At 40.5% G+C, this 23,972-nt stretch overlaps 1 protein-coding gene across 10 annotated transcripts in view; it reads left to right on the plus strand.

Annotated features, from left to right (window-relative positions):
• The window catches only part of ESRRG (estrogen related receptor gamma), a 390,382-nt gene that overhangs the window by 34,973 nt on the left and 331,437 nt on the right, over positions 1–23,972 (plus strand). For 2 of the 10 annotated variants that reach the window (XM_030945130.1, XM_030945135.1), the window contains exons 2-3: positions 18,436–18,481; positions 18,727–18,761. The exons of 5 other annotated variants lie outside the window; for them this stretch is intronic. In XM_030945130.1, the coding sequence (XP_030800990.1) occupies positions 18,436–18,481; positions 18,727–18,761 (81 nt within the window). Of the gene's footprint in view, positions 1–16,289; positions 17,280–18,435; positions 18,482–18,726; positions 18,762–23,972 lie in introns of those variants that run through there. 3 more of the 10 variants (XM_030945139.1, XM_030945137.1, XM_030945141.1) reach the window with 2 other exon arrangements.

The following is a 23,972-nucleotide window of genomic DNA, read 5'->3' on the forward strand; positions in this document are numbered from 1 at the left end:
AATGTCTTGTTAGTAGCAGAGTAAGTGGTCCTGTGCCATCACTTATTTCTCAGCTGTACTCGTGACATTTCATGTGTTCTCAGCCATGTCTGTTGTTTGTTTAAATCCTGCTAGTTCCTTGATTTATCAGTTTTCTGTAGACTTTTGTTCGAGTAGTCCCAAATGCTATCCTATTTCAAATAGATGCATCCTTATCAGCAAATAGTCTTTCATCAATGGCTTTAACTCTTTCACGTAACTCTGCATATGTCCACTTTGACCTTCTCTTCTTTAAAATACAGATTTTTTTTTTTTTTAATGGGTACAGTATTTAGGAAATCTCTTAGATTTTCTCCCAAATCATTCTGTCTTCTCGTGACAAAGTATCTTTTATCCACATAATTAGATAGGAATATTTCTCTTATTTTTTTTTCCCCTGAGAGGGAGAATTCTTCTCAGGAAATCCCTAGTTTATTAGTTTGTTAAGGATAGCCAGACTGTGTGCAATCTTAATATTATTTCTTGCTGCCTTTGATTTATGGACCTGTGCACAGTGCTGAAAACAGAAATACAGAATGTAGAACATATTTGTATAGAAGTATAGCCTAGAAATTATAAAAGCACAAAAAAGATATAGTTGTAAATTTAGAAACTGCAATCATGAAAAGCCTATATACAATGAATAAACTTAACATGTAATGACAAGTGCAGTGTATGCTCCTTAAAAAGCCTAGAAGTGTTTATATACAGATAGGTAAGATTTGTATGACTGTCTATGATAATGACACCTTAATAGCTAAGGATATTATTAATGTATTTTTAAAACTGATACAGGGAGCTCTGTTATTTTAATGGAGAGTATATGTTGTAAATTAATCTGTAACTTTCAATCTTCTCACTTTGTTTTTAGAATGGCATGGTTGAATTATTATACATTTATTTTGGCATTTTAGTGCACCCAAACATTGTGAGCATTAGTTCATCATACATCACGAACATATGACTATTGTATGGAACCAATTTTAGGTATAGGAAGTTCAGCAAGTATTGTGCCTTGGTGGTTGCCAGATCACTTGCATGCTTGCTAAATCCTATGCACAGTGCTTCCGTTTGCTGGGTTACTCATTGAGCTTTTAATAGTCAACTTAATTTTAGTTAAGGTTCAGTTTAGTAACTCTTGCAATTAGTGGAAAATATTGCCAGCATTCATCTGGTAAAGCATATTACTTATGGAAGGCACACATGGGGTATATGCGGAGGTAAAAGATAACAGATCGATTCTGGTGGATCCCATCGTGACTGGCCTTTAAGGGTAAATTACAGAACATTTTAATCATTGGGGTAACTTTGCAGAAAATGGAATCTCTGGTTTGCATGTAGGAGGACATTTGGTCTCCCTTGCTCACTGCTGCTTCCCAACACTGACAGTGGCTCTGTGCGTGGGGTCCCTGGCTGCCTGTCAGGCCATGGGCTTCACATCAGTGCCGGTGAGGTGCTGCTCCTGAGATGGGCTTGGAGCCCTCAGAAGAGTAAGGGTTCCTATTTTAGGGCAAGCTTTTGAGCCCCCTCTTGCCTGTTTGCTTTTTCTTTCTGAAAACAACTGAGCTGTCAGAGGCAAGTCTGCTGCTTGACTCTTCTGAGGCACTTTGGTGGGTTGTTTAATGGGTACAGGTAGAGGATTCTGGGTGGGATTTTTTTGCCCTCGTATGAAATGGAGATATGATTTCAGCCAGCCTGTTAGTGCCCTGAGAAATGAAGTACTGGGGACAATAACCCAAATAACTAAGAAATAACTTGGAAATAAAGGCAAAGGCGCAACAACCAAATGCAACAAGAGAGTGTATTTTCTTTTTTGCCAAATGAATAGGTTAAAACAGATGCATTTGTCTGATGTTACTGGAAAACGAAAGCCATGTGTTGCCACAGGATGGACACTACAAGGACAGTTACAGCAGAGTCCTGCCCTGTCAATGGTTCTCATGTCTGACATCGGATTTCTCAGATCCATAAATACCCAAAATGCAAGTCTCTGACAGAATAAGTAGAAATTGTATAACAGAGGAGGCACAAGGGCAGATGCTGTCTTTCTCATAATTGTGTCTCTTGCTCAGAAGTTAATGCCTGTTACTTTTGAGTGGAGAGAAATTCAGGAGTGCATATCCTGATCCAGTCTATTGGGCTCCAGTCACGATCCAGTCACTGTCTTGTGACTTGTATTGTGTGTGCAGGGTCCCATCCCAGTTAGAAATACACTGATTTAAATAAAGGTAGTGATTTTTTTTGCCTTAGAAACTTGGGGTAGGAAAGTGGAGACTGCTGCTAGGCCCCCTATTGAGTTGGCTGAAGAAGAGACAGCAGAGAACTCTGATTTGTAGAAGGATGTAGGTAAGTGAAGATCTTTGCATATGAAATCACCCCCCAGCTGTATGGAAAAGCATACAAGATAATGTCTTTGCTTCCCTGAGATCGGTGGGAATCAGTCTGGATATCACTGCAGGTTCTGCACACTCGGGTGCTGCTCTTGCCAGTGACAGAAACCCCAGCAGAATCCTCACCATCGTGTTAGGTTTGATCTTTATAGGAAAGGTATCACTGCTGGTAATAATGTGGAGTAAAAATTACTGCCAAAGACAGGGAGTTTAAAGCTTTCTGTTTTATATTTTGACCCTGTTATTCTGAGGGATACCAGTATAGAAATTGAAACACCCTTGGGGCTTTTTGTGAAGGAGGCCAAGAATGTTGTCTGTTTCCCCATTTTTTTCCAGTTACAGGAAACTGGGGATCAAGGGTTTGGATGCTAATCACAAGAGGCCTTGAAAAAGGAAAAAATAGCGATACCTACCTTAGAAGAATATTTGTTTGTTTGTAAAGTTACTTGAACTCCTTGGCAGAAAGGAGCCATAAGAAGTTCCAGGCGGTTATTCCTCGGTGACAGGAGTCTGTATTTAGGCTTCTGTTAGTCTCCTTTATTTATAACAAAACCTTTGAATATCATTTCCAAGATGTTCAGCTATCAGAAATGAAGTGATAATGAGGACAGAGGATAGGTCATGAGTCTGCAAGTAAGTATGAGATGGTGAGCTTAACCTACCAGGTGAAAGAAAAGTCAGTATAGCAACTGCATGAACACTTCAAAGCATGCACCTAGTGCTGCACTAACTTAATTATCCCTGCTATAGATATGTTTGACAAACATATCTATAGCCCAGATCCTGTTACTTCTCAGTGGGAAATATCAGGAGGCTTCTATTTGGTTGCCAGTTGACTGAATCCTTCCTTCTACTTTCTTGCATTAGTCTTTTCAAGGACTTTGCCTACCTCTTTGCTGATATGATGAAAAGAAACTTACCTCTCTTTCTTTTTAATGGTGGAAAATATTGTAAGATAGAGAATGATGCAGACTGATGGGATGGGTGCAAAATTATTTTTAAGCAAGTCTGATGAGTATTTAATCCTACTTTAATCAAATACTGCCTGCTGAATCAACCGTATTCTGGTGTCAGCACTATTTCTCAGCATGCATCTTGCTTCCTCTGTGTAATAGTACAGGGTGTTTTTGAGCATCCTGGTGTTGTCAACTTTCTCCACAAACAGTGTGATGTGAAATGTAAAGAGACAGGAGTACCCCCGCTCTTCCATCACACAGAAATGCAAGCCAGTGCCCTGTTCTTTGACACTAAAACGTGCCCTGCTGTTGGCAAGCTGTGGGATTTAATAGGCAAAGACCATGGGGAACTTTTCCGCTTTTTAGTCTTTCTGCCTCTGTTAAGTCTGTTACACAGGGAGGTACAGTTTTTAAACGTGGTCATTTTTAATTCCTGTCCCTGGAGTCTGGCTGACAGATTGGGAGTGCGGAGGACGGGAGTGGGCTGAAAAGACAAGCTGGAAACACAGGATGTATACATACATTAAAATGGAGCAAAACAAAAATAAGCTGACTTAGGTGAACACAGATGGGATCTGTTTCAGGGCCACTCTTAACACCTGTTTTAAATGGCCTGTGGTGAAAATCATTAGCTTAAAAAGATGCTATTTATGTCTTCCCTGAACTGAGTTTACACAAACACCAACGGTTCTAACTGGAGAGGGTGGAGATCAAATTTTGGTGGTTTTTTTTCTCTTCTTTGACTTTTTTTTTTTTTGTCTGAACAATAGTATTTTCCCTGCAAACCTTAAAAAAACCCAACCAAATAGAAACATTTTGACAAGTATTTGTTTTGATACACCATTTATATTAGCTATGGCCCTTGATCAGAAGCACATAGGCATTGATGTATGCAAAATATAAGTTGATCAACAAATATTTTAAAATCTGACATCAAATCTCAGCCTTTTCAGGTGTTACTGTTGATTCTCACTTTTGTAGCAAAGACCAGAACTTGTTGACAGAAGCTTTCTGATTTGAGAGTGCAGGCTGATGTAGGAATGTTTTATCAACTGACTTTGCTCTCCATGCCGATTTTGACAGGTCATGCTGAAAGTAAGACTTCAAGCTTTCCAAGTATTTCTGCTCCATGTTGGCATTTGAATTTTGTTATGAAACACTCCTGTGATATTTTCTGCAAGCTTGTCTCTTTTGGAGGAAGGCATTGACTTTTCCTATTTCTACAAAACTCTTCATGGTTTTATCTTTGTTTCCTTTATCATAATTTTTTTTCCTTGATGATGGTTAAGCCTACTTCTTTCTTGTTTCAAGTTTTTGAAAACAGGCATTTGTATCTTGGTTATTGACTACATTCCTACTGTAACTGAAAGGAAGACTGCATCTTGCATGAAGTATTACTTGCCCATGTAGTAGTTTAAGTAACATTGGTGCATGGTATATTGTTACTTTTTTACACAGAATGTCTGAAACAATGTATTAAAAGCAATCAGTGCGTAGGAAATTAAGGAAAAACTATTCCTTTAATGCACACTCACATCTCTCCGTGCCAGCTGCAAGAGAATTGGAGGTGGTTATGCACTCTAATGGAAAGAACAAATGCCTAGGAGTAGCTTGCTACTGACTCTTCCCAATCTGCACACCTTTGTAAAGTATTTTGAGATTCCTGGATGATAGAAAGAGCTAAATATTTTTTAAGCCTGCTTGGTTAGATAGTAGGCTTTAGTCTGTATTGTTTTTGGTTTGTGTATTACATGAATAGAGTGTGAAACTGCTTGGAGAATCTTTTTTTCTTGGATACTGCACTTCCCTTTGGCCTCTCTCTTTCTGGCTTCATTTTATTGGGTGTTAAAGAATACAGAGCAAAAGTAAAGAATACAGGACAAAGAATATTTGAGCAACGAGGAGGCGCATAAATAGCAAACATATTGAACTGTGAACAAGAACTGTTTTTTTGGATGCCTCTGGAAGAGTGATGACCCTCTCGCTGTGTTACTGTGGGAAGGTGACAGGTGCATGCTGTCCCGTGATTGTCCACGTAGCTGGTACTTCTTCAGTGTCCAGCAATGTGCTCCCTATCCTGCTTTGCTAAAAGGCCACTTATCTAAGCAGTGACAGGAGATCAAAGGGTAGCTTCAGAGCCCCATAGATGACAGATGTGTATTTATGGCTTTAATCGCTTAAGCGCAGCTCAAAATCCTAACCTATAGGACAGCACTTCCAAATTTCCACCATCATAGTCTGCTGTGCATTGTCATGGCTGCAGCAGACCTCTTTTCTATCTGGACTGTGCACAGAAGACCTGTACAGCAGCTCAGGCAGCACAGGCTGCCCAAATACTCTGTTTGCCCTTCCCTCTGGGATGAGGGCAGCAGGCTGGATTTTTCCATATCGACATGTAATAGCTCACTTAGTACAAGAAACATGCAATGTAGCTGGAGAACCTTGCTCTGAGTAATCATCTGTAACTGCAAGTGAAGATTTCTAAAAGCAGATCAGTAATCTGGAAAAATTGTATGTATTTTGTTAAAGGAAGTCTCTGAGCCACAAATAGATGGATGTTGGGAAGAGTAGTCTGGGGAATTGTCCCTATACCCCTGCTCCATGACCTTCACTAAGCATCTGCTGTTTGCCATGGGCCCAGACAAGCCAATCAGCCTAAGTGGCCCTTTGGTTTCACTTGCTGGGGCCATTCTAGGGTGCAGCAGGGCACAGATGACCATGAATATATCTGTGTGTGTATGTGCAGGGATGGCTGAATGGACATTCACTGGGGAGTATACAGCAGTGGGCACATAACTGCAGCACACCATCATTCCTTTTCTGATGCTTCATCTTACTTTCATGCTTTTTTTGCAATGCTCTTGACTACTTAAAGACCAGCATATTCAACATATTTACCCTTTGTTCTTTGTGTGTCTCCTGTAGTGAGAATCACCTAAACTCCTGCAATTCTAGCCCTGTGTTTGCAATTCAGTGTGTAAGGTTACCAGAACGCCATGGACTTTTTGTATTACTATTATTATTGTTACTGTGATTATTTTGTTTCATTTACTTATTGGTTAAGAAGCTGTAAAAATAAGGCCAGGCTGTGACAAAAAGTGATGGTCTAAAACTGATGCTAAATAAATAATCTCTTACCATATCAGAAATGGAGATGGAACCCTTGCAGAGCAGTTTTTAATGTGTTACAGAGGAGGGTGAAGTGACACTTCCCTTTGGTGTGCAAGGTGAACGCTGGCTTTGTGAATGGCAGAGTATGATGTTATCCTGTGGCACAGTGATTTCACCTGCTGATTTTTAAGGGACTGTCCCACCTCTGAAGCCTGGGGGCTTCTGTAAAATATTGTTTAGTTAATTCAAACCCGTACTTGTCTCCAAAATATCCTTGTCTAGAGTTTCTGCAAAATCTATAGAGACTTGATGCATGAAGAATTACTTTTTATCAAGCACCTGCTTTCTTTGCCTAGCTCAGTTATGCAGCAAGGTTGTTTTTATAGTATTAAGAAGTGAGCAATATATTCCATATGCCACCAAGCTTTGTAAAGAATCCTGCTGATGACAATTTCACAGCTGCTGAGAAATAGGCCAAGCCTTCCCTATAAAGTGACAGTAAGGAAAAGAATATCTATTCCATTAGTATTGGCCATGCATCCTCCCCAGCTTTTTCCCTCTTGAAGGAAAATGTTAGCCCTTCCGAACTATGGAACAACAGATGGTGACAGAAACCAATTTCTACTGCAAAGCCTTTTGGTCAGGAAGTATCAAAAATGTTCTGGAATTGTGGAAATGAATTCTTGGCTGCAGGGCTACCAGCAGCCTACTAGAAATGAGACATGAAGCAAGTGCTTAACAAATGTGAGAGCCTGCTTGGCCCTGAGAGGAATGGTCAAACATTCTGGAAATTAAGAACTTTATATGCGTAGGGTCTGGACTTCAGAAGTGTTCTGAGTATTATGGATGTTATACAGATTAGGTTCTTAATTTCTGGTCACTGGTTGCTTGACCAGCTACCAAGAAAGCAGCCTTCAAAATATGCAGAATGACCTCCAGCTGAGACAAGCTTAATATAGCTCCTCCTGGCCTAGTCAGGTGGAACCTTCCCTTTTGGCTCAGCCGATTTGCTGCCCACAGACCATGAAAGTCCCAGGGATCTGGTAACATACAGGGACACAAAATTAATGCAGAAAGCACAGGCCACTCTACTCAGGGGTTGTGTTTAGTAGGTTGTGTGTGTCTGCAAGTTGCTGGATGCAGCAGGTTCCTTTGGCGATTCCTGTACCCGACCAAATGCATCTCCTTGGAGAACAGTTTGAGAAGGAGAATTTGTTTATTTTTTGGAATTGCACCATAGTTGTCTGTCTGTGCCATTAACTCTCTGAAATAATCAGCAACGCGTTTTTTCCCCTCAGAATTTCCATAGTGAGTCTTAGCTGCTCCTATAGAAAAGGGCTTGAGAGAACCCCCATACATGTGGAACATAAACGATAGTAGCTGAGCCATCCTGTTTTATCTGTTCTGTTACAAACATATACCAAATTGTACGGTAATGTCATGTCACCAGCAACACAGAGCAGATGGAAGTATCTTTCCACATATTGACTCGTGTTACTCTGATAAAAGGAGTTTGTTTCTCTCCTGTCAAGCCTGCTAGCCTCTGGCAAGGGACACAGGCCTCAGCGAGGAGAACTTTACCAATAATGTTCAAGTGACCCTCTGATTAAAATACACCATCATTGGCCAGTAGAGTTAGCCTGCACCAACAACTGTTCGGAGTAGCCACTTCTATTTCTTATATCTGTGTAAGGCAAATTAAACTAGGTAGTGTTGTTCTGGGTTGAGGAGACATTGGGGAATTAACCCTTGAGGAAGCAGATATTTGGATTTTATAAGGATCCATTCAAGGCCCCAATATTTGGCCGTTTGGAGACCAGTCTCAATAAAGCAAGTCCCAGGTTTCTGAACTGTCCATTATTATAGAAAAGAGACAACTCCCTGAACATGGGTTGCGAATGCTGTGTGTTAGCTACCAAAAATATGATTTGCAAAGCGCCAGGAAAGTCCTGACAGATATAATAACTACAGTTGTGCCACGAGCATCTGAAAAGCAGATATCTTCTGTATTTCTGTTTGTGGTGAGTGGTATTTGACTTGATGAGAGCACTGTTCTCAGATTGAAAACACGTGAAGCTGAAGTCAAAAGGGAGTCAGTGTAATCATTAACTGACTCACCTTCTAGATGTGGCAAGTAATGAACCATTCTAAACTTGCCTGGAGCTTTCTTTGGGACAATACCCACAGGGGAAACCCTCTTACGCTCAAGTGAAGCATTATCAAATGGGCCCTCTATTTTCCCCAAATGCCAGCTCTTTTCTATCTTGTCTCTAACCACCTGAGGACATATAACTGCTGATCTCAGCATCCCAGCCAACATTTGCATCTTGGGGCTTGAGTACAGGATAGTAAAATCCCCAACACAGCCGTTTTTACAAAAATTGCATATGCTTTTTGTTTGTTTCTTCTTTTCCTATTAGCCCGCTCCCACAATGGGGAAGTGTTTTAACTGCCCGTTCTGGGATTTCATGTTAGCAAACCTCTAACCAGCATTTGGCTCTTTCCACTTTCTTACTTTGATTTGGATGACTGCCTGAAGCACCTGCTAATGGCCTGAAGCGTTGGAGCCGAAATTTGCAGTTTGTGTCCCACGCTCATTCTGTTTTGTTACCTGCCTTCTGGAGCACCTGCTCCGTGGTCTGGGCTCAAGAGCCTGCTTTCTGCCTGCTGACAGCAGCATTCCTCACAGCTCTGCCTCTTCTCAGCTTTGTCCTGCACTTTGTCCTGCTCTCTGTAGCCCCTGCTTCAGCTTTGCCCGGGTCTTCAGGGTAACATCAACGTGTCGTGCGTGTTCCAGTGCTTGAGAGAAGAATGGTGTTCCCCCTGGTACTTGGGAACAAAGGTGATGCCCAAGTGAATTGATGATTGTGGTCATCCTAAAATATTTGCCATGGCATTCACCAGCAGAGTTTTTGAAAATTTATTTTTTTAAAAATAGGTTTTATAGGGAAATTGTGAACTAGGCCAGCTGGCTGAAATCATCTTGTAGGTCAGCAGAGGTCAGAAGCCACCTGGCAATTCAGTGTTCAGGAAACATAGGAAAAAATGTGCCCACTTAACAGAGAGGGACCAAAAGAAACAGAATATCTGAGGAATACATCTCCTTTCTCCTGCTCCCGCTGCCTTTTGAGGATCTGCATGCTTTTCCATGAGATTGCTCCTTATGCCTACACATAGGGAAGGCTGTTAGAAGTAGCTCTTTAGGCTGTGTGAGAAAATGCTCCTTGTCAAGGGGCAAAGCTAATGGAGGATTTCAGGGATAACAACTTCCAGCAGGGAATTTTCTTTCCAGTCTACCTTGGGAAGCATTCATTTTTTTCCCCAAGAGTCTTGGTCTGTGCCAAGGGTATTGTTTACATAGACCTTCCTTTTCCAAAAAGGTGGTTTTGTTTCTGTGTTAGAAGGATGCTGTTAAAAGCAACAGAAGAACTCAAGTGTTGGGTTCCTGCTGATCCCCTTGCTGACAGGGTCATCCTGTTCCCCAGTGAGCTGCATTCCTTAATATAGCCACACTGTGTCCCCCACCCACCTTCCACATTGGTGCTGTGTGGGGCTTTCCCCAGGAACCACCTCCCTGAGTGCCTGGGCTGCACACTGAGGCTTGTTCATACCAGAGACATCTGCTCTTGCAAAACTGGGCAGGGCAAGGATTGATTTTTTTTTTCCTTCTTGCTTTCCTTTGGTTGCCTCAAAATAACCCTAATTAATTTTGTGGAGAGTTTAGTGTGCTCCCATCATGGGATTGCTCTTTGTGCAGATCTCTTGCATGCTATATTTAGGTATGGTTTTTGGAACACCATGTGACCCGAATCAGATAACTTCTGAACTACTAATCATGTCTTTGACACTGACTCCCTCTGTGGCTTTGGGGCATTTTGTGGTTGTTTCCCTACATAGAGAATGAAAACAGATATACTCATCTGCCTTGTAAGTGTTTCTGCCAGGGTTAACAAGTATTTAAGATGCTGGTTTAAAGTAAATTTGATTTTATTATTTCTACTGTAATCTTAATTTTATTGTTTCTTAGATGTTTACCTTTCTAAAATGATCTGTTACCATTTTAATTTCCTTAATGGATGCCCCTATTTCACCATTTTAAATGAAATGAGTTTCTTCTGTGTTGTAGATGAAAATAGGGCAGAAAGAAAAAAGCTAAATGCCCTCATTTCCTGCCCCACACAAGTTTTCTTCCTATGTTTACTAGTTGATCGATCCATGGAGATGAAAAGCTCAAAACATTGACCCGAACTATTTCCCCTTGTGCCAGCTACATCCCTTTTTTAACACGGGAAGTTAGTTATCTGCTTGATTTTCTCCTGATTTTTCGAGTTGTGCAGCCTGACTTGTATCCTGTCCTCTTGCACTGCTCGAGGCCCCTCCAGCCCTGGAGGAAGCGGAGCTCCCTTTGGCTCCACATGCTGCGTGGCTGGGGTTTGGAGCCTATGGTCCACTTCAAGGCATCATCTCTTGTTGTTCATGTCCATAATTGCTGCTTTTTGTGTCTTGGGTACTTCTGCAGGGAGCTGGAGTACTGGGATTTCTTCTGGCTTCACCTTTTTTTGCTCTAACCCTTTAAGACCTTTTCATAGGCAAACGAATCAAAAGATCTGTTTGGTCTTTCAGTGATAGGAAAGGAGCTCAGTTTGACCAGGTAGCTAGTCAGATAAAGAAGAGGAGAAATTATGGCAATGATTCCCATCCTTTAGGAAGTAGTGAACAAAAGGGAAGAGGATTCTTTCTTAAGTAAAATTTATTGTCTAATTGTACATAGTAGCTCCTCCCCCCTTTCTTAATTCCTTCAGAATTAAATCCTTTGCCCAAGTGCTTGTTGTTTCCCTCCTACAATGGCAGTAAAAAGCAAAAGAATACATAAACTAAAAATTCAGCTTTGAGAAAAAGGCTGATAATGAAATATCTGCCAAAGAGCCTGCAATATGTGTCTGTCAGAGAAAAAAAGCAAACATTCTTACATTTGAATCTCTGAAATGTAACTGCACCAGACTAGTTGGGGAAAATTTGTTTGAAGATGTATTACGTTCCACGATCAAATGGAAAAAATGGCACCTGTCATCATATTTAGAAAACAGCTGGGTAACATGGCCAAGTGCCACAGTCTCTTTTCACATGGCCTTTATGCTGAAACCATCCAAGCTCCATTCTCAGCAACTGGAGAAACCCTGTGCCTTTAAATGGTTACAGAAACATCTACTTAGGGGCCAGCTCTTATTGCAGCAAAGCCTGCTTCTGATGCTTCTAATTAGCAGTTAATGGATTATACTTTACTTTTATAACCAACCCAGCAGGCACTCTTCTATAGTATTTTTCAGCTATTTTTGGTAGAAGATATATGCAATTGCGCTGCTCTTCATGCTTTCATTTTGAGCATGCAGAAAATATTAGAAATAAAGCACTATCTGAGATTATTTTACCACTCAAATGCTTAAAGTCTGATTATGCATTTACTAAATTCCTTATGCATTTCCTAATTTCCTATTTTCTTTCATCTGATATCTTAGAAAACCGTAATGGGTTAATTGCCCTAACTGATCTAGACTTTGATGCAGAATCTCCTAAATACATACTTATTGTTAATTAAAATATTTATATACCCAGTAAAAAGCGTGGTTTTTTTAGACTTGCAAATACAGCTCCAATATGTATTCATTTAGGAAAAAACCATTTTTCAAAGGGAGTCCAGTGTGGGTACATTCAGAAGTTTAGATGTCTTGTAGAAACTAATGATTTTTATCCTTGCTTGGAATTAAAATAGCAATGAGGTTAGTAGCATTAAAGATTTGCAATCCTACATCTGTGTATGTGCCATACACATGTGGGTATATATGTGTATATATTGTATATGCACAATATCCATAGTACGTATACCAACTTGGGCATGTGAATATAAATCTATGTTTAATAAAGTAAATTTCATAGGTTTTGGTTGGAAGTTTATACTCCCTCAGGGAATTATTTTGATGTCAGTTTGTAGCAGGAAACTTAGTTTGCTGAGACTCTCTTAGAACCTGCTCTGTTCACTAAGGCCACGCTTCCAGTAGGACAAGGTCTAACATCGGTTAAACTGGAACAGGAGAGGGAGCTCTCACAGCACGGGCCAGGAAAGGGGAGGATGAGGTACCCAAGCCTAGGAAAAGAGGGGTAGAGGCCACCAGCTGCAGGTGAGATGCACCCACCATCACTCTATTCCTAATTACTGTGATCCCTTCACCAAAGTGGATTCTCCATCCCTTACTTATGTCGCAAAAAAAAAAAAAAAAAAAAAAGGAGTTGGCTTAAAAAGACAGGGAATGGCTTAAGCTACAGGTTAGTTGATGAGAAGCTCAATAAAACTGATCAATGTGCTCTTGCATCCCAGCCAACCATATCCTGGCTGCAGCAGGAGCAGCATGGTGAGCAGGTTGAGGGAGGGGATTCTCCCCCTCTCCTCTGCTCTGATGAGACCCCACTTGGAGTGCTGTGTCCAGCTATGGAGTCCCCAGCATGGGAGGAATGTGGACCCATTGGAGTGAGTCTGGAGGAAGCCACAAAGATGCTCAGAGGGCTGGAGCACTTCTCCTATGCAGAGAGAAGTTGGGGTTGTTCAGCCTGGAAAAGAGAAGGCCCTGAGGAGATTCTATAGTCTCCAGTACCTAAAGGCCACATGTAAGAATGAATGGGGACACACTATTTAGCAGAGTATAATGATAGGACCAGGGAGGATGGCTTTGAACTGACAGAGGGCAGGTTTAGATGAGAAATTAGGGAGAAATTTTTACTGTGAGGATGGTGAGACACTGGAACAGGTTGCCTAGAGAAACTGGATGCTTTCAGCCCTGGCAGTTTTCAAGGCTGGGTTGGATGGTGCTTAGAGCAACCTGGTGTAGTGGAAGCTGTCCCTGCCCATCAGAGTGGGTTTGGAACTACATGACCATGAAGGTCCCTTCCAACCCGACTGATTCCATTATTTGATGGTGTTATGACTTGCAGCAAAGGAAGTGCCTCCTGCAGGACTCCTGCTTTGAAAGCGCTGCACTTGCTGGGTACAAGACTGTAGAGCACTAAACTGGTATGGTCATGTTTGTTGAATGCAGTGAATTTCAAAAAGCTCTCCAGAAAAATATTATTTTTACGCTATTATTTTTACAGAGCAAGGGCTAAAAATGAAAAGGAAGGGAAGAAAAAGGAAAGGTTGGATAGTGGTTATTGTGTGAAATAGCTCCCTGACTGTGAGAGACATGGGCAACTTACTTTCCATCCTGGTGCTTGAGAAGGATGGGTTTGGGCTTTTCCTCTGTGGTAACATGCCAGAGGAGTAGGAGGAGGAGGCTGGCTGTGCAGGGGACGAAAAGCTGTTGTTCCCCTGCCCCTTGCAGTGCCTGTCTGCAAGTGCTGTAGGTGGGGAACAGAGGGATATCTGCTGGGCAGGGCCAGTCCCACCTTGTTCCTGGAGCAGGTCCTCACTGTTTAATCCATGTTCCTTTCCATTTTCTTCAGGACAGTGCAGCAGGAGACTACCCTGTTCTTGAATCAAGGCCATAGTTGAGCCTCTCTGCAGTTGTTTCGTGTTTGCTCAGTTGTAATCAGCAGAAGCTATTCTGACATGCTCAAATGTGCTGTTATGTTTCCTTTAAGAAATAATGAGATTAATGAATCTTTTTTCCCCTTAGCTTTGCTTTCTCCCTAAACTCCCACAAGGTAAAGTCCATCTTTGTGCCTGCACTATTTTGTCCTAGTGCGCTGTCAATGGTGTTTGAGGGCTGCAGGATTTGCCTTTTCTCAGCTTGTGTCTGAAGTGTTGGTCAAAACATGTGGCTCCTTAGAGCTGCATTTCTGACCTCCACATTAGAGTAGTGAAGGCAAGTCTGAGACACCTCAAGTTCAGTGGCAGCATCCCGAGATCTCCATCAGCCAGAGCTCTGGCATTGCCCCTCTGAGTTTCCTCTCTCAGCAGTTTTGTGCCAGGCAAGCCGAGCTTTGCAGTAGTTTAGGTTATTGAGGAGAACTCCATCCAGAAGAGTAAGGCTCCCTCAAGCAGAGTTTGGTTTGAGTTCTCAGAAGGTCAGCGTGGGAAGCTCCCCATAAAAGCTGAACTTTGATGTTGTCAGCCAAGACAGATTCAGAAGATTTGGGAACATTTCTTTTCCCTCTTTATAATTATGTGAAATGCGGGAGACCTGTGAATAGGGTATTTTTAGATTGTACTTTCACATATACAGTATCATAGTATGACAGCAAATTAAAATTCTTATCAAATCCTTTTTTTTTTTTTAAGAAATGTAACTCATAGTGGAAAGTTTGATAAAGAGCAGTGTGCTGCTTGGCACAGGAATTCTGCTCTTGCTACTAAATGAAACATCACTGGTTGTTCTCATTTAGATGAACACTTTTGGAAGTTCTTTTTTTTAAGGCTAGCGGATTGGACTTCTAATTTGAACTGCTATGGTTTATAATTAGAAACATTTCCAAACTTGTTTACAAACACCTGCACTTGACAGTATGTGTCTGCAATTTTAGAAGGACTCACTTGTCACTTCCAGTGGGGGTTGAGAGGGCATCTGAGTTCTTTGTGTTTGTACAGTTAGTTTCAGGACACTGGAACAAAAGTGCATTTTTAAAAATAAGGGTATGAGAATGTGATGTTTTGTGAGGGGATTGCATGCACCTAATTAGCAAACAGGTGTTACTGAGTAGTTGTGGATTATTTTAAAGTCAGCGGGATTCATTGTTAGTGGTCATTTGGAGCAAGATCTGAACTGGCACCCAAAGGAGAAATTCCAAGAACTAATTTTAGCAGTTGAGCCTCTCAATTGGAAAAGATGCTTTACAGGTTTTCTGTTTTTATCTGTGCTTAAGACATATTACTTTCTTGCCAGCTGTCCTTAAGAAGTTATTCAGAAAGAGTTTAAAATGACTTTTGAAAAAATGATTGCATTGTTATTTCATGTGAATTTGGAAGTGAATTGCTGAGTGTACAGTGAATGGTGGAGCATGGCTCCCCTTGCTCCTGAGTGGGATGTGTGTGTTAAACAAGTCTGTATGAAACTTGTTTGCAGTGTGGTGAGTATCATACTATGTTACTCACTGGTCAAGTGTATCATCACATTAGAAGTGATCAAAATAATTTACCAAAATAAAAATCCTTTTGTCACTTTCCATCTGACTTTTAGTTGCATCACATAGGTTAAGAGTGTTGCTTATCAATTTCTAGTGTAATGAGAAAGGCTATTGTTGCTAAAAATGGATGCTGTGTGGGAGGGTGTGAGGAAGAACCCTCCAAACATGCTTCAAGGGTACAGCTGAACCAGAAGTAGTCAAAGCAGACTTAAGCAGTAGCGGCATAAGGTGTCCTATTGATTGCCTAATGCTCATGTTGTTCCTAATTAGTATGAAAAACTCTGGTTAATTAGACCAGCCTGTTTGGCTGTTGTGTCCTCTACCAGGAATCATGGTCTTAGAGAAACTCCAATATAGAAGAGAATAAAGAAGTCACAAAGTAGAATGATTTTCACTTTCTGCTGTTTTAGTGTCCATAAAAGCCTGGACCTGGATCCATTTGAGGAATCCACATTGATGTCAAAGGAGCATGTCCTCAGAGGCACTTACTCTATCAATTTCACTGAGAGTGGCTATAAGTGGAGTTAGGCACCTACATACCTTTGTGTATGCTTGTTCTTTGAAAGCAAACCTGCAGTGTGCAGTGTCTGTGTTGTGCTTGACCCCTCTGCAGGGCACACAGCATCACTCACTGGGGGGCTCTTCCAAAGCAATTGCTCAAAAGTAAACAAACAGATAATTATATAAAGCTTTTGGAGTATGATGCACAGGTCTGAAGAATTAGCTTTTGCCTTTTGTAAACCAGCTGTGCCTCATATCTGTGTTTCTGAATTCCTTTAAGAAGTACAGTTTTAACAAGCATTCACTTTCTGTAGCAAACAGGCTTTAAAATTTTTTTTACTTTTGAAACAAGTAGGCTAGCTAAAATTATGATGTTACTTAGATACTGCACAGCATAATTTCTTAGCTGCAATTAATAAATTGTGTTGTAACCATATTAGGCTGTTACCATGTTTGAAAATAACTTGAAACACAGCTTACAAGCTCCAGTGTTGTCAGGGTCCCAGTTCATCAGAGTTAGAAATATGCGACATTTTAGAAATGGTTTATGATTCAAATATGACCAGAGAAATTAGACTTAAGTGAAATTTAATGCTACTTCTTGCTTAATGAGAAATTTCTCTTTTTATGGTGAATTCTATCTAGAAATAGCTCTTTCATAACTGATGTACTGAGAGAAATGCCAATGTTTTCAGTTTTCCTCTATTTCGGTTTGCTCATGTCTGTTCTATGCCCACTTTCTTAAGTGTTAATATGTTTCCAAAAAGTTAGAGAAGGCTTGAAGGCAAGATCTATGCAAGTGTATAAAGATCCAATGATCCAGCAATGCCTTGAAAATGGGCAAAAACCTCTTTGATATCTGAAGTCTTGACTGACCATGAATTTAGTGGGAAGATTTCTCAGATGTACCTGATAAGTAAAAAAGACCTCTATGGAATATTTGTACAGTTATCTAACCTTCATGGGCCTGACCAGTTTGCCAGTGTGAATGTTTGGTGTACATGTGAAGTGATCTGTTCTCAGGATAACCTGCCTTGTTCCTATAGGGAAACTGCACGGAAAAGTCTTTGGGTGCATTTAAAATGATACGATCTTCCTCAGGAAATGGTAATTAAAGTAAATACAGGAGTCATGAATGGAAAGAAAATGGGCTTCAGAGTTCTGCTTTGATTCTTCTTGTAAAAAATTTCAGGTAAAATTATTGCTCCTCACTAAGAATCCCATCGTGTGATTGAGTACTTTGAGCCATAGCATGCACAGTATACCAGAATGATCTAAGAATTGAATTAATATCCAGGTAACTGGGCATATGAAGGTATGTCAAATACCATCACATACCACAGGAGAGGACTGTTGAGGAGGCAATATCTGGTTATGGTTAGAAATGAGCTGTGGATATAAGGGGACAGCTTGTAAATTGCCAGAGGGAGTTAATGTAGGTTCCCAGCCCATGAAGTCCCAGCATTGGAGTTATGCTTGCATCCCCAGGGCTGGAACACATTGCAAATCCCTGAGATGCAAATCCTTTGCCTGCGTCTCCCATGGTACATAGCTGTAAACAGGTCTTTGAAAGTCCATAAATATTTGTAAAACATGCATTTTCCATAGAAGTAATGACCTTAAAGAGGGACTCTGAGTATTACAATGGCCTATTGCAAATTATCTGTAACTTAAATTTTTGCTTTTATTTTTTATTCCTGGTACGTATGTTTTATGTGAGCAGCTTTTTCATGTTTCTTCAGTAATTCCATGCTGTAAAAATATGTGGGTTTTCTTCTTAAAGAAACTTATGTGCCAGTTGTACCTGAGCTGAAGGGTTGCCCAGAGCAAATGTGTATGAAGTGAAACTGCTCCAGGATAACCTGCCTTGGTTTAGGGGAGAGTTAATGATAAATTTATTTTCGTGACCTGTCCACCAAATATTTGTACACTAATTAGGTCCTATTTTGAGGGCAGAGCATGTGAGCTTGTAAGGAACCCCTTGTACAGGGTGAGAAGGGCAAGAGGATTTTTGTCCCTAGTAAATGCAAACCCCATCTTTTTTGTGTGGCATCACCTAAATATGTGCATTATTTCTAAGTAGTATGTGAATCCCGGGGCTCATATGGCGGCGTTTCTTAAATTGGCTCACGGGAATAGCTGTAGCCAGCTCAGGTGTTCAAGTGTAGAGCGTTGGGGTAGAAGCTGAACTGAGTCAAGGCATAATCATGGTTTTAACTTTATATAATGTCTTTTGCAATATAGTAGAAAATGACCCTTATGACTAGTGGCAGGACCTGTTGTATAAGTAATCCAGCCATGGTGCTGGTTGGTATCTTGCTTTTCACTTGAACCTCTCTGCGATGCAGGTCTTGGAGGAGTGAGTGCCTGGTGCAGTCTCTGCCTGACTCCTTGGTAAGTCATTTAAGTCTATCTTTCTGTACAGTCACTTTCCAAACTGCTCAGCAAAAATAAGGAAATTTTTCATAGAGTGCTTTAAAAGAGAGCTGCTAATCAATTTTTCTTATTATTTTATGCCCTGTGATTTTTACACCACCCCCACCAGCTGGTTAATCATGCAAAAGCTGAACACTTCATTAGCCAGAACATGTTTGCCCATGGGCATTTCTGTAGTAAATTAGTTCTTTCTATTTATACAGGTAAGTCATGGCCAAAAGTCTTTAAGGTGCCAAAGGTAAGGGTTCGAATTAATTCTTTTTCTGAGTTTTCAAAAGAACTAGGTTTAACTTTGTGTGCTGTTGATTTGAAATTACTTTTGAAGTAAAGATAGTATGGGTAAAAGAGCATTGTCAGGCTGTTTAGAGATGCAGTGTGCCTCTCTGGATCTCAAATTTGGCTTTTGTAGTACAGGCTGCCTTAAAAAAAAACTTAAAAAGCCCAAAACACATACATGCACTCTCTCACATACACACACACACATATATATACACATACATGTGTATGTATATGCATAGTATCTTCATGCCGACTCTGCTTCTTTGAGTGGCATGTGGAATATTGACCTGTGTTTTTCATTTCTTACTCTGTGCCTTTTACACTATTAATTGAAAAAATGTGGTTTGCAGATGCTTTTTTGCCTCAAATCAATGGTACCCTCTGAAAGCCTAGTTTAGCTTGACAATGAATTTAGCTTTCAGGCTTTGGCCATTGCAATATTGTTTGAATGCCACCATTTCCTGCAATCAATGTAATTTTATATCTACTTGGAATAGAAAGTCAAGATGGTGATTGCCTTAATTTAACTCAGTGTTGTATTCATTAAGGAGCCGATCCCAAATTCCTTTCAGATCAAAGTCTGTCTTGATTTCAGTGGAACCTTTCGGCGCACAAGGTGTGCGGTAGCCTTCTGAAATGTTGTCATTGTGACTAGTGAATAAAAACTAAATGTGTTGCTAAATTTAGGCTGTTGCTCATGTCAGCTTCCTTTTCTAAATGACGGTAAGTGCATTCCATAAATAGTATGCCTCTTATGTTGTCATATCTCTTTGGCTTGCTTTGCAGTATTTTACAGGATATTTGCAAATGAATTTTGTATTCAGTAGGCAGGGGATGAAAATAACACTACTCATTGGGACTCCATTAACCCGCAGCTAATGAGGAACCATTTGGAGGGCTGGATGAGGGTAATTCAGATTAGCCTGCATGCCAGGCTGCTCTGCTCCCGCTCAGGCTCTGCCTGTGCCATGCTCCCTGTGCCGTGCTCCGGATGGACGGAGCGCGGAGCGGCGCAGCTCTGACACTGCCTTTGGCCAGTTCATTTTTCTGTGCTTCGGCTCCCCTTTTGGAAGGTAGGAGAGGAGAGGAAGGAGTGTGTGTGTGTGTGTGTGTGTGTGTGTACGCATAGAGAGGTGACAGTGATCTTGACCTCCATGGTCAGGTGTTTTGGGATGTAATGAAATACTCCTCAGACACTCCACTCATGCTCGCTGGTTGATAGCATTGTTACTTGTAGAAAAGGGTACTACATGGTGACAGTAAAGGTGGTCCAGACTGGCCCATAATTAATTTTATTTTCAAAATCTATATTAGTGACTGTCGTGAGGGCATCTGGGCACTTCACATCAATAAAAGAATCAATTTAAAAAATGTGTAGACCAGAACTCTGTGTTCGCTAACAAAACTCCTGTTCCCTGTTGCGACTAAAGGTCAGTCCAAGGCTGGCCAAGTGGGCAGGACTCGCATTCCTGCGCCTTGGCACCTGCCAGGCGCGGCTCTGGCGGAACACCGCCGGCGGCAGCTCCCGGTGCCCGCGGCCCCTGCGGAGACCAGCTCACTGGTGACCGGTGACTTGGTATCCCCTGCATGTCTCAAGCTGGTTTCAGGGCTGAAGGAAAAGGTGGGGAAAGACCAAGCCCAGTTAAAAATGTGACTTTGGCAGTTGCTGGCACTCCACAGAAGTGCAGGCAACAGGGACTTGGTGGAGCTGTGCTGCTGGAATAGAGGGAGGAAAAACGAGACCTTCTTCTGGAGAACAGGGTAGAGATCTCTAAACTGAAGAAACGTTATTGACAACATATGTTACATTATGCAAGCTTAGCAAATTCTCTAGGAATATAATGCTTCCCAGTGTTTTCTTAACTTGTGTTAATATTTTATGATACCTGTGCATTGAGGGCCAGTTGCTACAATGTTTAAGTGAGTTTGGGCTGCTAAATTGCTTTTGTGTACTTTTAAAAAAACACTATTGGTCACTGCAAATTAGCTAAATTCCCAATCTCACTTAACATGCTGATGATTTAAAATCAGATTTTTTCTGTTTTTCAGGTATTAAGTGAGCATGTGCAATTAAATTAAATGTTGATGCAAAGCTGCATTTTATTATTTCTATTAAGACATTTGAGAGGATAATCCCACTTCAATACATATCTAATTGTGCAAGCAGCACTGAAACTAGGAGTTCCTGGACATTGGTGTAATTTTTTGAATGTGAAATGATAATATATTTTCATGTCTTGAAATCCAATTGAACTCGAGCTGAGTTTAAAGATCCAAGATCTGATTCGGGAGAATTCAGTCCCATCTGGCTGGTGGGTAGCAGGTGTGCAGTGTGTGTTTGAGGGAGGGAGGTGATTGCAGGGAGTGAAACATTTCTCTTTTCCTGTAAAGCTTTAATTCCAGTTTAATGCTGTGGTCTGAAGCTCTCTGCAGTTTAAGTTCTTGTGTAATTACCTACATCTATTGTTGGTCTCCATTTCTAGAGAACATAATGGTGATGGTGAATGGCAGAAGCAAGTAAATGTCCAGCATTATGAAGAAATATGGTTTCTAATTCTCAAAGTTTGGATTTATTTTCTGTTACACCCAAGTCCCTTGTATGGGAGAGTGTGTTTTTACAAATTGATATAGATGTGATCTTGAAGACCAAATGAGAAAGGTTTCATTGCAGTGTTCAGGATCAAGGTCTTTTGAGTATTTTTATGTGTTCCCACAGCAGCATAGAGAATGTTTCTGTTGTGAATATTTTTATAAAGAAAAAAGCCCCATCTTATGTAATTTTTGTTTTCATCCCATAATAGACAGGTTCTACATTTTTTATTACTGCGGTTGTAATGAAGGAGGCTTTTTTAGTCTTTAAAAGTATTTTAGCAATCTATTGAATACTTTTTACCTCTTAACCTTAAGAAACTTCTCCCAGCCTTTCTCATTTTCTTCTTTCTCTTTCCCTTTCTTCATCTTTTGATCAGATACTGCCAGTCAACCCCCGCCTCTGCCTGGGAGCTTTTTGCTTGGGAGGTTCAAGAATCTGCTCTTCCTTGATTTTTGTCACTAGCTATCAAGTCAGCTCCCTTTCACACTCCTATCAACTCTCCCTCTTCCAACTTTTAAATATTTCCTCTTCTTTTTATTTGTCTTCACCGCTATATAACTTTGTGCTGAGGAGTCCTCCAGCGCATGAGTTTTTTATGGGAATTGGCATGCAAAGCACTTCTTACTTAGCAAAATAAGTAAGCAAACATACTTCTTTTACAGTTTTTGAGTTCACATTACTACAGTAGATGACACTTTTGCTGCTGTATTTCACAGGTTTTTTTCATGGTGAAGTGACTTAATTTCTAACGTAGAGTGGAGCTGGTGCTGTGTTGCCAAGGGAAGTCCATCTGTTTTGACAGACGAAATGATAAACATTTCTCTGGACATCCCTGTTAAGTTCTCCCTTTTGTTTGTTTGCTTTATGAAGTTAAATGGAAGAGGTCACCCCCTTTGACAGAGCAGATTCTTTTTTCTAGCAATCGGGCTTTGCAAGAAAACATTTTTTATTAAGCAAGTCATCCATACCACACCGTAGGCTGTTTGAGTGTAACAGTATGTTACAGTCTGCAAAGTTAATGCAGTTAATATTCAACTGAACTTTTGGGGGGTTGCTAATCCCTTAGGCGGGCTTAGCAGAAAGGGCAAACATATTTATAGCACTTTGAATCAGACTGCAGTGAACAAGTAAGAGTATGTGTTATACCATGCAAATGTTACACAATTTCAGGAAAGCTCAGTGCACGATCATCTTTTAATAGTATTTAAGTTGATGAAATAGCTTGTCTGTAAGCAACAGAGTTGTTGGTTCAGTGGACAATAGGTCTGTTAAAATGAAACTCATTGAAAGGTCTTGAGATTGTTGTTCTGGTGGTAAGTTCTGAAGGTTCTGAACAGATTTATGGGCTGTCTAATTAGGAGCTAACTGTATTCTTTAAGCTCTGTCATTTGTATTATTCCCTAATAGGATTTAATTGGACTTTGTCACATATCTGGCTATGACTGAGTGTGTGCGGGGTTGTCAGCAGCCTCTTCCATGTAGACCTGAGTCTCTTACAATCTTTGTAGAAGTAAAAATATTCTTCCTGAGAGATCTTTGCTCCAGAAGTGTGACATGGAAGTGTGACACTGGACAGAGCTTGCTTTGGTTAGAGCCATGGGCACCCCAGGCAAAAAGAAAAAGAGTCAAGTCACAGGTTGCAGGAAAAGCTGAAGTTCTTAGGCTGAGAATGTCCAGCAATGAGGGCCACATCTCTGTGAGACAGAAAATCTCCATATTTATGCCATGGACAAAACTAGCACTGAGTGCAAAGTTACATAGAAAAGCACAAAAAGGGCCCCGTAATGCTGCCATCCCATCAGGAGCCAGAGAAAGAGGAATAATGATCTTGGGTTTTACGCACAATTTGATTGTGTAGAGTTTTAAGGCAAATAAAAGAGATCTGTCTTTTGGCAGTCAACAAAAAATAATTTGTACTTTAAAAAAGAATTTATTTTATTTGCAAAGAGATGAATGCAGTTGCTAACAGCTTTAATCTGTATGATAAATTTTTAAGATCAATTTCTGGTACCCTATCAATGCAGAATACAGGCCTGACAAAGTGTCCATTCTATTCTAATTAATATTTTTAATATGTTTTACCTTTTGGCTATTTTTCCCATTTTTTCTAGATATTAACTATTGGAAAGAGTGGCTACAACATGGAACCTGACTTTAAAGGGGGCTCAGGTGCCTGAATTTATACATGCAGTCAAGTTACGTATTGATTTGCCACCTTGCCTGTACCCACTCCTTTTCTTTTGCTTTTGCTCTTTGTGAAGCATACTGGCCATTCCAAGTACTTTAGGAAAAAGTCCAACAAAATAATTAATATGTCAGAATTGTTGGAAAAATGGAAATATGTTGCTAAAGATGTTCAAATATTTGTTATATTTTCAGTTAAAAATAGCATGACTGAGTACCAGAGCAAGTTAGAATTTTGTATTGGAGTTATTTATATCTGAAGTACCTGAAAATAACTAGTTTATTATGTACAAAATTTGAAATTCCAGAATATATTAAAACATTAGCTCAAAGGTCAAAAGCCTCTCCCAAGGAAGGCAGGAAATCAGAAGGGAATTTGGGCTAATCAGGTTT

Source organism: Camarhynchus parvulus, chromosome 3 (assembly GCF_901933205.1).
Source record: "Camarhynchus parvulus chromosome 3, STF_HiC, whole genome shotgun sequence".
NCBI lineage: Eukaryota > Metazoa > Chordata > Aves > Passeriformes > Thraupidae > Camarhynchus > Camarhynchus parvulus.